Source organism: Moschus berezovskii, chromosome 2 (genome assembly GCF_049115385.1).
Source record: "Moschus berezovskii isolate FMDL1 chromosome 2, NW_MosBer_1.0, whole genome shotgun sequence".
Taxonomy (NCBI): Eukaryota; Metazoa; Chordata; class Mammalia; order Artiodactyla; family Moschidae; genus Moschus; species Moschus berezovskii.
Genome location: NC_142461.1, coordinates 45,973,573 through 45,989,758, shown reverse-complemented (window position 1 = coordinate 45,989,758; position 16,186 = coordinate 45,973,573). Strand labels below are relative to the sequence as shown.

General features: G+C 44.0%; 1 protein-coding gene across 2 annotated transcripts in view; it reads left to right on the top strand.

The window, feature by feature from the left end:
• The window catches only part of KIAA2012 (KIAA2012 ortholog), a 124,275-nt gene that overhangs the window by 56,839 nt on the left and 51,250 nt on the right, over positions 1 to 16,186 (top strand). For both annotated transcript variants that reach the window (XM_055397522.2, XM_055397521.2), the window contains exon 12: positions 1,207 to 1,283. In XM_055397522.2, coding sequence (XP_055253497.2) covers positions 1,207 to 1,283 — 77 coding nt within the window. The remainder of the gene's footprint in view (positions 1 to 1,206; positions 1,284 to 16,186) is intronic.

Sequence of the window (16,186 nt, the reverse complement as noted above, 5' to 3'; positions counted from 1 at the left end):
GGAAAAGTAGGAGATACTAAGTCGGGAGGTCTGGGTTCAAGTTCTGGTCTCGCGCTCTTTCAAGCTATGGCCTTGAGCCAATCACATGAAATCACTCTCTGGGCCTCGGTTTCCCCTGCTACCTCAAATAGCAAATGTTTTCAATCTGTGCATAAGCCATTGTCCAGCAAGATAGAACAGCTGAGAAACAACAGAAAAGGGAAAGGGAAAGTCAGCCCGCAAAGAAAGAGCAGAGGCTTCAGGTCAAAGAGGCAGAGAAGCAGAATTGCATATGGCCAGACTCTTCTCAGAACGGCTTAGGAGTAGCAAGTATGTAAAAGACTTTGTGTTGGACACTAGTCCAGTACAAGAGACTAAAATCCTTTTCAGAGGAGCCATGTACTTAGCTGAATCTGTTCCTCAAATAAACATTCCTTTACAGACATGAAATTTACTTTCTTAGGGGAAAAAAAGAAAAACAAAATACATCCCATCCTCGAGCAGCATGAAGTTTGAGTCAGGCAGTCTTGGACTCAAATCCTTACTCACAACCTCACTAGTTGCACACCCTTGGATGGATTACTTTAGCTTTTGAGCCTCAGCTTCCACACCTATAGAGCGAATGACAGCACAACCATGGAGGAGAGTCGTGAAGGTTACATACCAGCCCGTCTGTGCCTGCTTCTGGGCGAATGGCAAGATTTCTGTTAGTCCCCTCCCACCAGCCCCGTTTTGACCTTTGCCTTTGTTTGCTTGTGTTTCCACCTCTCCTATTGCCCCTCCACATAATGAGAAAAAGGGAAGGCTCTGATCTCTCTATCTGGAAGGTTGCAGAAGCATTTTCCTACTTCAGTGAAGTAGGATCATACAAAATTTATATTCAACAGTATCAGCAGATTTTTTTCCATCAATATTTCCTTTTTAATTTCAGCTTTATCTGAATTTTAGTAGCACAAAGAATTTACTTTTGTTCTTTTAAAGAGCAACCAAAACAAGAAAAATAGAAATTTGAATATAAGGTCTATAACACTTTATTAAATGGAGCATTTAGACTGTGCCTATAGAGGTTACATGTGTTATTTGGTAAGTAAATATGAATGCCATAAGCATGTGTGTGTTTCTAGTCTTACACATATGAACTAGGTGTGTATGTGTATGGTATAAAAAAAAATTCATGAGACCTATATCTGACCACCTTGACCCTTTTCTCTCTGATTTTCATCATAGTAAACACTGAATCCAGAACAGATCTTCATATGAATCTTAATGAGACCTCACTTTTGACTCAAAAGCCAGAGAATCAGGTACAGTATTGATTCTGCATGAGCAAGTGACTGGGAGTCAGGACTTTGAGGTTCTTGTCCCTGCTTGCTGTGTGACCCTGGGTGAGATTCTTCATCTCTCTGGGCCTCATTTACTTCACCAATTAAATGAGACAAGTAGACTATAAAATCACAGAGGTTCCTTAACTCATAGACTTGGAATGTCTTAACTCAACTTGGACTGTTTTGTCTGGCTCTTCATAAGCGTGAATAAGCTGAATAGGCCTTTGCCTGATTTCTGCAAAGTCAAAAGGGAACAGGGAAACACAGAAAGGCATCCTCCATGGAAGCAGTGGGGACTAAGACTTTGTGCCAATGGGCCCATTTTTTCCTACTCTAATGCTCATTCCTAACGGGGAGAGAGAAAAATAGCAACTAAGAAAAAAATGCAAGGAGACTGTGAAGAAAGGAGAAAACTGCTTTATCTGGGTGGATTAAGAATACTTATTAGTGATTCGAGGACATATGTTCACAAATATTTATAAATTGGTTCCTTAAAATTAAAGATTTGAAGCTGGCACAGCCCAGGGCTCTCTCTAGTGAGTGACAGCAGTGGGGGGCAGGGCGGTAGGGGTGCTGGTAGCTGAGAGATGAACCAACATGGCCTCTATTTCTCCCTTATCTCTAACTTCCTGGCTTTCTCCTCTTCCCTCACACTCATTAAAACACAGTAATAATAAAAGTAGCTTTGTTTCCCTGTGTGTGCCTAGTTGGTTCTGAGGAAGGACCTGAACTCTCGCTGTTAGGACCCCAGGCCTGGGTCAGGCCTCCCCTGAGCTGAAACACAACTGAGTCGACCCTTCCTGCTACTGAGGAGCCACACAACCAACATTTGCAATTTTTTTTATGTGCCTGCTTTGAAGATACCCTTTATATGGAATGTGAAAGGTTTTCTTTTTCAAGAGAGGCTGTGACTGAGGAAAATATGCTGTATTTCAATAATTCCACAACTCCAGAGGCCTTGCAAATACCTCATGTACTCCAAATTCACACAGCCCCGTCGTTATATTCCAGGAGACCTCATATCACCTGCAATAAGAGTGGCTCAGTCATGTCAAATTAAATCCTAGACTGAATTATTAACCTTGCAGCCAGAAAGGGGAACACCAGACCCAGGGTCTTCAACTCTAATCCTGGGTTTCCCCTGTGAGGCTCTGGCAAACCCACTCACTCTGAGACTTGCCCACACCCCCACTTTGTGAAAGGACGGGAGTTGTTCCCACCAGAACCTGTTGGTTTGTTCAAGTTGCAGTAGTCTAGCTTCCTTAAAAAGTAGTCCCAGAAAGGAAAGCCATCAAGGAAATGTCTAGGAAGTCTCACCAGCCTCCAAACCCAGAGAAAATGGGGATAAGGTCTGGGAGGGGGAGGTGCCTTCCATGCCTTCCTCACCCCCTTACTTCTTGAGGCTAATGGCTCTTTATTAGATTAATCACTGACTTCAACTTTAACTACTTCCTCAACCTACTCCATGTAAATGGCTAATTTCATGTTTACTATAAAGCATCTGGAAAGGATTTAGAAACAAATTTCTGCCCAGCGGATTTCAGTTATGTACCTTGATGGGCCACTGACAAACAGTAGATTCCTTCCACTGTCGCCTTCCCTCTCTGAAGCAGGCTAGGATATCACACAAAATTGATCTTTATCAGAGCCAGCAGTTTCTGCTCTTCTTTCCTTTCCATGAATCCCCACTCCCACCCCACCCCCGGCTACCCCTCCCCCGCCCCCGCCCCCTCCCACCACTGGGATCTGACCATATTAGGAGTTCAGTCACATAAGATACTTTTACTTTTTTATCAGTGTGCTGAGAGGAGGGGGAAAAAACCCAAAGGTGGAATCTTTTGGCATCACCGTGCTTTAAATGAGAAGTCACACACCTCGATTTAGAAAACAGTTTCTGACGGGTGGATGAGAAAGACAGCCAGACAGCGCATTGCAGGACGTGCCTGGGTTCCTGGATTCACCCAGTTCTGGAGGCTGCCTCTGGTGCCCCCTAGTGGTTGGATTTTAAAACCTCCGCTGTGAGGATGAGGAGGCAAAGAGCTCTCGCCTCTAGCACACAGGATGGCAGACGTGGGCTCGCTCCAGAGGCACCTCTTGCGCAGGGCCGAGAATCAGGGTCTAGGCGGTAAATCCATAAATAGAGATGAGCAGCAACCGACATCAACAACTTCCTAGGAGTTGAAGGAGGGGGTTTAGTTGGGGAAAGAGTGGGGAAGAAACCTACAAGACGAAATTCGGAGATGAGAAATGAAAAAAAAGAAAAAGGAGACAAGCAGACATGTTTCAACTCCAAGCTCCCATTTCCTCTTTCAAATGAGCTGCTTCCCCACTGTGAACAGAATAAAGTATTTATGAAGGCATTTTTTGCATATTAATAGCTGCATGTGGAACATTTCCAGTTCTGAAGTCCTAAAGGTATGGTGCCCTTTTTTAATGCAGGTCCTTCAAACTACTCACAGAATTTGGTATTCTTCTTCACATGTATTTTCCTTTCTGCCTTGTGGCTCCTCCTAAGGCATTTCATTTGATTAAGGGAAATTAGTTCCTGGGATACCGTCAGAAACGAAGCACTGCTCTTACCTCGGTGGCTGACCTCAATCACTAGAGAAGACTTTCCTCTTCCCCAGGGCCTCTCTGTGTAAGAGGCCAGAGGTTGGGTGAGGTGAGCAGAACCTAAAAAGATTATTAAAAGTGTAAATTAAAATTCTATAAGGAAGGGTTAACATATCTATCTTGAGAGGGGAGAAAGTAAAACTTTCTTTAAAAAGTAAGAAAAATAATTATAATTGCAGTAACTACAACATGTAGTATTACTATCTATGCTTGGTAAAGATCACATTCAATTTTAAAAGAAAAATATTGGGCTTCTCTGCTGGTCTGTTGGTTAAGAATCTTCCTGCCAATGCACAGGACACAGTTTCAATTCCTGATCCCAGAAGATCCCACATGCCACAGAGCATATAAGCCTGTGAGCCCCAGCTACTGAAGCCTGAATGCCCTAGAGCCTGTGCTCCGCAACAAGAGAAGCTGCCACGATGAGAGAAGCCCGAGAACTGCAACTGGGAAGTAGCTCCGGAAAATCTGCGACGAAGACCCAGAGCAGCCAAAAAGAATAAGTAAATCTTTTTTAAAAATAAGAAAACAAAACCAACTAGAAAAATAAGCAAAAGACATAAATAATTCACATCAAAAATGATAGTAATAGAAAACATATATGGAAACAATATTCATTTCTGAGTAGCAATTTAAATTCAAATTGAGGCAAACCAGAGGTACAATTTTATATCTGAGATATGTGCCTCCTCTCACCTTTTTTTAATGATAACACCCAGTACTGTTGAGTTTTTGGCAAAACTGGTACACTTATACACTTCTGGTGGGTTGTAATTTGATTCAACCACTTGTAAGGAAAAATGGCAGTATAACTTGTATAACATGGAAAAATGTTCGTACCCATTGATTCAGTATTTCTGACTTTTGGGGATTTATCCTAAGGAAATAATTCAGCAGTGGGGGGCGGGGGGAAATCGAGTGAGGATGTCCTAGAGAAAAACTGGAAACAATCAGAGAAACGATTCAATTAATTGTGAGGGGTTTAATTCTGGCATTAAAAAAAATGATGCTTGTTCATCCTAGAAATGTGATTTAGTACAAAAGGTTTAACACAGGGTTTCTCAACGCCAACACTTTGAGCCAGATAGTCTTCGTTGTGGGGAGCTTTCCTGGGCATCATAGGATGTTAAGCAGCACCCCGAGCCCCCACCCACTAGGTGCCAGTAGCACAACCCACCCTTCTGGGACCGTGTCTCCAGTCTTTGCCAGATGGCCCCATGGAAGGTGAAAATTACATACCCCAGCCCCAACTCCACGTTGAGAACTGCCAATTTCATTTTAAAAGTGGAAATCAAAGTGATGTCAACTATGACTGCAACTATATAAAATAAATTACTGTATCTATAAAGACTTGCAAATAATACATGCAAAAGAGCACAGTCATACTTGTTTGAAATTATGAATATGTTGGATTGAGTTTTTTTATTTTTATCTTCCTGGTTTTTTATTGTTTTTCTTTCTTTTCTAATTTTTCAAAATTCTCGCTGTAAGGAGGAAAAGTGGGACTATGAGCAGAGCTGGTTTTATTCAAGTCTAGCTTAAAATGATCAGGAGTCAGAGTAAACAGCAAATATACAGCAAGTGAAACAAGGATCAACACCGTAGTGCCATTATTAACTACTGTTAGTTGAAGTTATTTAACATTAATTAGGTTTTCATTAAATTATTAGATAGGACCATCAAAATTCTCTTCTTAAGGATCTCAAGCCCTTGTCGGCATTTTATCCCTCTGATCCTAGACTTTGGGGAGGCAAAGAATTCACCTATTTTTCTGAAAAGTCTGGATCTCAAAGTATCAAACTCTAACCATCCAGATCCATCTTTTTATGCTGGGGTCTAGACAGGCCCTGAGCCCACTGATCTATGGAGTTGTCAGGGCAGAAAAGTTGTCAGTAAAAGAGTATCAGAGTACAAGCTCAAACTTTATTAGATTCTCCAAGAATCACTGTGTCTATGTTTAAAATAAGAAAGAGGCCATCTCACCAGTTTTGACATTGTCTGTTCTCTCCCTTTGTTAGGGAGAGCAAACATCCTTTCTCACTTGCTTTATCTTGGGTTCTGTTGTGTTGCTTTGTGGGGATTAGAACTTTGGTAGTATCCTAAAAATCCTGTTAAACAAGAATTATGTCTCTTTTTCCCATTTCACAAAGCCACTTCTATTTCAACCTATACTGTCTTCTTGAGTTCAGATTTCGTGAATGTATGACAGTATAAATTCATATTTGATCTTGTGTGTCCTAAATTTACCTCTTTCAGATTTCAAAGAGCAGCCTGTAATTCTAGCGCACTCAGGATTTAGGTTGAATAAACCTATGTTTACCCCATCTGCTTCCTTGGTGGTTTCACAGATGGTGTTCATATCCCCTTTCAGCCTTCCTTTTTCAGGAAAAAAGGAACACCTGTAGACACACTAAGTTTTTTTGCAAGGGTACAAAGGTAACCTTTTGTTTCAGTGTCCTTCTGAACCATAGCCTGCCTTTTGTTGAACTTTTTAGCTGTCATCTTAGAGAACAAGCTACTACAGGCTTTTTTTTTTTTTTTCTTTTTGTATTCTGCTCTACTCACCCTAGCATCTCACATGTTTGGGACAGTTCTTAGCATATGCTGCTGCTGCTGCTGCTAAGTCGCTTCAGTCGTGTCCGACTCTGTGCGACCCCATAGATGGCAGCCCACCAGGCTTCCCCGTCCCTGGGACTCTCCAGGCAAGAACACTGGAGTGGGTTGCCATTTCCTTCTCCAGTGCAGGAAAGTGAAAAGTGAAAGTGAAGTCGCTCAGTCGTGTCCGACTCTTCACGACCCCATGGACTGCAGCCCACCAGGCTCCTCCGCCCATGGGATTTTCCAGACAAGAGTACAGGAGTGGGGGGCCATTGCCCTCTCTGTAGCATATGCTACCTCCTCAAAATAAGAAAAACTGACAAATAAATCTCTTACTGACATTAAGGTCCATGTCCTAGATGGGAAAAGCCTCTAAATAGGATTCAGAGATTGCAGGTTTTTTAACACTTATTTATGTATTTTATTTGGCTTTGGCTGTACCAGGTCTTAGTTGCAGCATTCAGGATCTTCCATCTTTCATTGTGGCATGCAGGATCTTTAGTTACTGCATCCAAATTCTTTTAGTTGCAGTGTGTGGGATCTAGTTCCCCAACCAGGGATCAAACCCAGGCCCCTACCATTGGAAGCACTGAGTCTTAGCCACTGGACTACCAGGGAAATCCCAGGTTGCACTTGTTTTATTTCCAAGGAAATGATATGGAAGTTCAGCTCCCATTTCTCTAATAACTCACACCATCTCAGAATACTTCCTGCTGTTGGTTGCCATGATTTGGTATTTCACACTCTGAAAACTTTTGGTCTTGTGCACATTGGAGATGTCACTAGGCATACTTCTTAGAGTCTTTTTGAGGCTGAGAAGTGAGATTGGACCTAGCAGGAATGCCTGGGAGAATTAACCATCTGCATCTCCCCATCCAGAAAAGTACACTTTACTGTTCACCTTCTGTTTCTCATTTCTGATGGTACGGCACAGCATTTCCGGAGCTCCATGGTCTTCCTCCCCACCCTAGCCAGCCCCTCTCTTTTCCCTCCTGCTTTCTTTCTCCCTGGTTTTGTAAATAGCTTTGGTTAGGAAACTTGATTCAAAGGGTTTTGTGTTTTTTGTTTTTTAAAATCTAAGCAAACTTCATCTTCTAGTTCAGTCTTACCCACAGGATTACTTTGTCAGCCCAAAAACTCTGTTGACAATGTAAGGATAATTTACTGAGAGGGATTTGTTTTTAATCACCAAACTGAGGCTTTTGTTTGTTGAATTTTCACTGCAGCTATTATTTATTCCAGCAATTCTGTATTTATTGATATGTTGGCTACTAGTCTAACCAGACACAATATGTGTCTGATTTTCTTTTTTATTTTTATTATGGAAAATTTCAAATGCAGGCAAAAGTAGAGAGAACAGTATAACAAACCTCCATGTACCTATCATGCCTGCATGCATTCGTGCTCAGTCATATCCAACTCTTTGCAACCCCATGGACTGTAGCCTACCCAGCTCCGCTGTGCATGGAGTTTTCCAGGCAAGAATTCTAGAGTGGGTTGCCATTTCCTACTCCAATGTACCTATCATGCTGCTGCTGCTGCTGCTGCTAAGTCACTTCAGTCGTGTCCGACTCTGTGTGACCCCATAGACGGCAGCCCACCAGGCTCCCCCGTCCCTGGGATTCTCCAGGCAAGAACACTGGAGTGGGTTGCCATTTCCTTCTCCAATGTGTGACAGTGAAAAGTGAAAGTGAAGTCGCTCAGTCGTGTCCGACCCTTAGTGACCCCACATAACCTTCAACAATTATCTCTCCGTTATCAAGAGGGTCTTTTTAAATGGTCTTAGCAGCCAGCATTTTTGAGGTTTACTATGTGCAGGGTTTAAGATTATCTCCCTTAATCCTTACAACAGCCCTATGAGATAGGTGCAGTTATTGTCCCCATTTTACAGATGAGGAAACAGATGTCATGACAGACAGGGCACCATTTAACACGCAACCTGCAGCTGCCAAAGGCCTACTGGTTTGGGAATCCCTCAAAGCTGCTTTTGTTGCTTGGACAGCAAGGAGATCAAACCAGTCAATCCTAAAGGAAATCAACCCTGAATCCTCATTGGAGGGACTGATGCTGAAGCTGAAGCTCCAGTACTTTGGCCACCTGATTTGAAGAGCTGACTCATTGGAAAAGCCCCCGATGCTGGGAAAGATTGAAGGTGCGAGGAGAAGGGCACGACAGAGGATGAGATGGTGGATGGCATCACTGACTCAATGGACATGAGTTTGAGCAAACTCTGGGAGATGGTGAGGGACAGGGAAGCCTGGCATGCTGCGGTCCATGGGGTCACAAAGAGTTGGACACAACTTATTGACTCAACAACAACAAAGTTGATTTTAGATCCCAGCTTCCTCTGTACTGACTGTGACTTCAGGGGGGTTATCTAACCTCTCTGAGGCTTGATTTCCTCATCTATAAAGGAAAATGACAGATCTTCCTGATGGCCAGGTGGTTAAGACTTTGTGTTTCCAATGCAGGAGATTCAGGTGTGATCCCTGATAGGGGAACTAAGATTCCATATTCTGCACAAAGTGGCAAAAAAAAATAAAGGACAGTGGTAGTTCCCTCATGGGGTCGTGACAAGGATTAGATGAAACAACATATGGAAAAGGATTAGCACAATGTTGTCACTAGGCAATCCTGATAAATAACAATAGTAATTATTACCCTAGGCCCTTGTTCTCTGCTTGGAAACTGCTATAAAGCTGAATTGGGAGCTGGTAAGCAATCTAAGTGTTCCCATCTGGAAAAGGAGAAGTTTGAATGGCAGGAATAACTTAAAGGACTATGAGTCAATCTACATATGGCTTACCCACTCCACCCACCTTCAACCCCCAAGGCCAGACACCCACAACCCTGCAAGTATCCTCCATACCGTCTGGAATTTTTTGTTTCTTCCTTTATGCAATCCTACCTGTTTCACTTCCCTTTGGGTTTCTCCTATCCCATTGTGGGTTGCTATTTATTTGTTCTCCCCCCTGCACCTAAGGGAGCACAGCAGAATGCCAGGGGGAAGGGGAAGCCGAGATTTTGTAGGGGAGTGAGGGATCCTGTATCCAGCAGTGCCCCAGCTCCCCCAGAAGGTGGCTGCCCAGAAACATTGAGAGGTCAGAGGTCAGGATGGCAGTGGAGGGGAAGGGGGCAGGAAAGAAAAGGAAGGATGTCTTTCTCTTCTCCCAGCCCCGTGCTGTACCAGCATTACTAGACTATTTCAGCTCCTCAGCCCAGCTAAATTATGGGTTAAATAAGTTTTTAATGGATCCACGTGGGAATCAAAGCACTACAGCCCACCACCTCCCATCTCCCCATCTAAGTCTAAAATAGAATGTGTCATGTCTCAAATTCAGGCAGAGTTCCAGCCTGAATATGGCCAGACATCCCCTCACAGAAAAAGCTATTTCCATCTCCCTTGGGGCAGAAGAGATCACTATTTTGGCTTAAATATTTTCTCCTCCAACCCCTGCTAAGCCAGATAAACAATGATTCTGTTGTGTCAACAAAGCACTTAATTAAACTGAGGACGATATCACTTAGAACTCCCGGATAAGATTTTCTTCCAGATAGTTGAAGCCTTGGAATTCAAGTGTCCTGTGTTTCATTATTTCAAAGCTCCTTGAGAACTGAGGTAGGGAATCTGAGGCACAGAAAGCTTAACGAGCTGACAAAAGTCACCACCAGTCTCTCCCAGAAACTAAATCTAGACATTGCTGTGTTTCTCTTCCTGGTCTAATGTTTACTAGCTATCAGGCTAATTTGTAAATGCTTGTGTGCTCGGTTGTGTCCAACTCTTTGAGAACCCACGGAACCTGCCAGGCTCCTTTGTCCATGGAATATTCCAGGCAAAAATATTGGAGCAAGTTGCCATTTCCTACTCCAGGGGATCTTCCCAACCCAGGGATCGAACCCTGCATGGGCAGGTGGATTTTCTTTTTACCACTGTACCACCCCATAAATGCTTCAGTCAGTCAGTCATTCAGTTGCTCAGTCGTGTCCAACTCTTTGCGACCCCATGAATCACAGCACGCCAGGCCTCCCTGTCCATCACCAACTCCTGGAGTTCACACAAACTCATGTCCATTGAGTCGGTGATGCCATCCAGCCATCTCATTCTCTGTCGTCCCCTTCTCCTCCTGCCCCCAATCCATCCCAGCATCCGAGTCTTTTCCAGTGAGTCAACTCTTTGTATGACGTGGCCAAAGTATTGGAGTTTCAGCTTTAGCATCAGTCCTTTCAATGAACACCCAGGGCTGATCTCCTCTAGAATGGACTGATTGGATCTCCTTGCAGTCCAAGGGACTCTCTCAAGAGTCTTCTCCAACACCACAGTTGAGGAAGAGGTAAAATCTCCTTCCATGGAAGTGAAGATAAAGTGAATGAAGACAGGCAGGGAACAACAAAGCTCTTCTCTGGCCTCCAACAAAACTGTACCTCCACCACGCCTCCTTGTGGAGAACTCCTAAAACACTGTCCACTCGGCCCGTTACCCCAGCACAAATTGCCTTGAGAATGTAAAATGAGGGCCAGGATGTCAAGTGGCCCGGATGGGCAGGATGACCACAGGTGACAGGCATGGACCACTGAGAAGACTTGTGGTGGGTGGAACCACGCTGTCATTGGGGTCCCATGTGCCCCTCAGAAAGAGGCTGTGCAGGCAGACAAGGTTGTTCAGGGGCTTTGGGGGCAGGGGTTTGGCCATATACCATGTGGGATCTTTGTTCCCCAACCAGGAATCGAACCCTCACCCCCTGCAGTGGAAGTGCAGAGTCTTAACCATTGGACCACCACCAGGGACGTCTCGCAGGCCAGGTTGTTGAATTGAGATCCTGGTATTTTCTCTGGCCTCCTGAAGACTGAAAGTTGCCCCATCTTCCAGGCCAGGGAAACCTAGACAGACAAGGTCTCAGAGTGGTACTTGGGAAGGCCAAGTGGCTGACCCTACACAGCTGGGTCCCTCTGTGTCAGCCTGAGTTGACAGTGTATACGGGGCTCAGATCCCTCCCCAGGCAGTCCAGCCGTGGGGAGCCCCGCATAGCCCCACCTGTGTCCCCATTCCTACTGCCTGCTTTTATAATAGCTCCACAGGCTGCCAAGGGCAAGAAAGAGCCTGAGAAGGCCAAGTACAAGGGAACTCGCCAGGCCCTTCAGCTCATAACTCCAGGCAGGAGTGACCTTTTCCAGGATTCGTTCCCCATCCCCAGTGACTTACCCATCCCCACTGGGATTCAGAGCCACCCCCCACCCCCACCTTCCAGGGAAGCGGAGGGACAGACTCTCAGCCAAGGAGGGGGCCTGGTGGTCCAAAGGAGCCTCTGACTCTTTTCCTTTTGTTTGCTCACAGGAGGGGACAAACGCCCAGTGTGCAGAGAGGTTTGATGTGACAACTTGATAGACCACATAAGGGTTTCAGCAAAGGCCTCCCGACCCCGCTCTCCATGCACTAAGATAATGCTGGGGTGTGTAGCATATTTCAGATCTTGCCTACAAAGGCCCTCCTTCCTTCTGTTTTCCTTCTCCAGCCCAGCTGGTCCACAGGTTCCCAGAGACTCTTGGCAGCTTACTCTCAGGCAGAACTGAAGTTGTGAGATGCGTGGGAGGCAGTGAGACAGCCAGAGTGTTGCAGCCTCCTTAATGAGGGACAATAGCTCTTCTTGGAGCCAGGAAGCTGCAGCTACAGAGATGGGGGACCCCAGTTAGGAAGGAGTGGGAGAAGTGAAGAGATGCCTGCAACAGATCCAAATCTGTGTGGCTCTGTGGGACCTATGCAGGGCAGGGCAGTCTAGCTGGTTGTGTTAGAATCTCCTTCACTTCTTAACATAAGACGTTCCAGTGGCTGCAGCCCATGGTAGTGAGCCCTCGAAAAACAACTTGAAAGGAGAAAGGAAAATTATCCAAGAGAGGGTTTCACCCTGAGTTTATAGCTCAGATATTATAATCCCAGAGTAAGAAAGGAAATGATACTTATTTTATTTGATGGATGTCCTTTGTTGGTTTTCCTATTTCATATATGTGTGCAAATGGATATTTGTACACAGCCAATAGCTGTCTTTTGTTCTGGCTTTCAGGTGACTCCTGTTACGTTTACAGCATGATAATAATCCTGGATTTTCCATGGCTCAGTCTGTCAGAGCATAAGATTAACTCTTGAATTCATTAACAGTCATCTCTTTTAAATGTCAGATAAATTCTTAAATGCCAAGCACTTAGCACAATGGCTTCTGTGCAATTCAAATCAGCTTTACCAAATTAGCTCATTAATCTTTATTATTTCATTTCCTGAAGAGAAAGGTTTCCTGGTGTTTTTAGCAAAACATAATAATATTAAAGTATTTACAGTACAATACAGGTGAAGGAATGGGTTTTGATTTTCTGCTGAACATTTCACCCTTGTCTCAGTTTTGTAATCATTCTCACTGAAGCAGACACATTAAAAAAAAAAAAAAAAGCTTCAGGCATCTCTGCTTTCTTCTACTTGCCCTGTTTTCCTTCCCTCAATTTGTGTTTTCTCCTCCCCTCTACTCCCTGAGACCTTGACTCCCTGTGACTTTTTTTTTTTTTTGTCCTGTGACTATTTATTCTGCGGTCTTTAAGAGCCTAGCGTGTGACTCTACCACCCAGAAAACAGAGGGGTGCCTCACAGGGTCCAGATGGAGTCAGAAGGCTGGGGCCGAACAGGCCTGGATATCAGGAACTCTCCTTTCCAAAGAACCCCTCCGAATAATCAGATACAGGTTATGCCGACTGCCAAAGATAGATCCTTCCAGGACTGGCTTCTTCCTGTCACCCAGCTCTCTGCTCAGATGTCACTTCTCCAGAGAGGTCATCCCTGATCACCCAAAGGAAAACCCCACTCCTCCCCCACCAACCTCCATTCCATCACCATTTCATTGTCTTCATAGATTTATCACCATCTAAAATCACTCTGCTTGTTTATGTGTTTTTCTGGCACACACAGTATCACTCAATAAATAACAGTTAAATGAATAAAGCTTTCAAACTGTGGTACTAGAGAAGACTCTCTAGAGTCCCTTGAACAGCAAGGAGATCAAACCAATCAATCCTAAAGGAAATCAACCCTGAATATTTATTGGAAGGACTGATGCTGAAGCTGAAACTCCAATACTTTGGCCACCTGATGCAAAGAGCCAACCCACTGGAAAAGACCATGATGCTGGGAAAGATTGAGGGCAGGAGGAGAAGGGGACGATAGAGGATGAAATGGTTGGATGGCATCACTGACTCAATCAACATGAGTTTGAGCAAGCTCCAAGAGATGGTGAAGGACAGGGAAGTAAAGCCTGTGGTGCTGCAGTCCATGGGGTCACAAAGAGTCAGACATAATTGAGCAACTGAAAAACGAATTAAGTGAAATGAAAAACCACCCCAATTCATACCTTTCTTTCCTTTTCCTCTTACCACTACTTTCCAGAATCCTGTTTATGTCTTTAATCTTCTTTCCTCTCATCTCCCAAACCCCCTTTCTCTATCATGTATTTGTTAGAATACTTCAGAATCCCATGGACAGAGAAGCCTGGTAGGCTACAGTCCACGGGGTCGCATAGAGTCAGACACGACTGAGCGACTGAACGGAACGGAACGGAATAAGCAAAAGCAGTACTGCGTGGACTTCCCTGGTGGCACAGTGGATAACAATCGTCTTCCAATGTAAGGACACAGGTTTGATCTCTGGTCCAGGAAGATTCCACATGCCGTGAAGCAACTAAGCCCGTGTGCCATAACTACTGAAACCCACGCACCTAGAGTCTGTGTTCCACAACAAGAGAAGTCCCTACACCCCAACTAGAGAGGAGCCCCCGCTCTCCGAAAATAGAGAAAGCCTGCGTGCAGCAGCTAAGGCCCAGTGCAGCCAAAAAATAAATAAATTTTAAAAAACAGTACTGCACATTCCAGTGACTGTAGAGTCTCACTGGAAACATTCCATCAAGCTAGAATTGATGGCCCCTGAACCTTAGGGAGATGAGCCATACAGTCAAGAAAATTGTTTTATCAAATGATTTATGGGCTAAGTGATTTGAAGAGACTTCTCAAAGTCTTTCAGCTCCCTGCTCTTTAATCTGAGCACCACATAAGGAGTTAAAATAATTCCAGCCATTGGATCGAGTCTTGGCTGTGTCTTTTGTCCTCCAAGCTAACACAAAATCTTCTCTTGAAGATCATGGAGAAACTTCCCTCAAAATCAGTATTGTCTGATTTCTATTATTCCACCCAGTGACTCATGCATGGTTTTGGAAGCTAGAAAGCTTCAAATGCTTTGTTTGATTCTTGTTTGGAACAAATGCTTTCATTTGATCTAGAAACAGGGAGGGGAGGTCTCACTTGGAGAAGCTAATCAGATATATAACTGAGATGACAAAAAAAAAAAAAAATGGGTATGTATTTGTCCAGAAAAATCTTTATCTCTAGCCCCATTTCAAAACAAAGGAAAAGGGTGTGGATGTTCATCGGAATGATGGCTGCTTATGGGGATTCACTGACTATTAATTCATCATTAACACTTAAAAGTAATACAAATGTGATGGGAGGGAGAGCTATGCCCAGAGAGACAGCCATCCGAGAGTTAGTCTCCTAGAAAATATGGAAATGATCAAATCCACGCCCAGGGTGATCTCATGGCACACTAATGTACATGACCCCAGGAAATCAGCCCTGAAAAATAACATGTCACTTTCCTCTGGGAATGAGGAAGCCGGTGCTACGCAGAGGACAGTCCTCGAGGCCAGCACGTGCTTCCTGGATGTCTCTCTTGCCCTCCCCAACCAAGTTGGCCTGTAACACATAGCTTGTGCACAATGTCATCATTACCATTTTTTTTCCCATGCTTTTTTATGGTGGTAAAAGTCACATCATATAAAATATACTTATTTTAACCATATTTAACTGTACAGTTCAGTGGCAGTAAGAACTTTCACCTTGTTGTGGAGGTCTCACCATCATCCATCTCCCAAATTTTTCACCTCTCCTAAACTGAAACTCTGACTCATTAAACACTAACTCCCTATCCCCGCACCCCATGCCCCTACCCCCCAGCCCCTGGCATCTACCAATGTGCTTTCTGATTCAAGAATTTGTCTATTCTAGGTACCTCGTATGAGTGGAATCAAGCCATATTTGTTTGCACCTAACGTATATTGGAATGCATTTTATGGTTAATTTATGTCCTACAGATTATACCTTCTTTTTCTCCCCCTGTGGTAGGTTCCCATTAGTTGCCTATTTTATACATGAAGTGAAGTGAAAGCGGCTCAGTCGTGTCCGACTCTTTGCAACCCCATGTATACAGTCCATGGAATTCTCCAGGGCAGAATACTGGAGAGGGTAGCCTTTCCCTTCTCCAGGGGATCTTCCCAACCCAGAGATCGAACCCAGGTCTCCCACATTGCAGGCGGATTCTTTACCATCTGAGCCACAAGAGCAGCTCTATGTATGTATTTTTTATATAGTGTGTATATGGATATATATTTAGAAATCTTAATCTCCCAATTTATCCCACCAGCCCTTCGCCTCCCTTGGTGTCTATACAGTTGTTCTTTGTGTCTCTATTTCTGCTTTGCAAAAATGTTCTTCTGTACTATTTTTCTAGATTCCACATATACGTGCTAATATACTATATTTGTTTTGTTTGGCCAGTATGTAGCAAGTGTGTATTCATTTCCTGACCC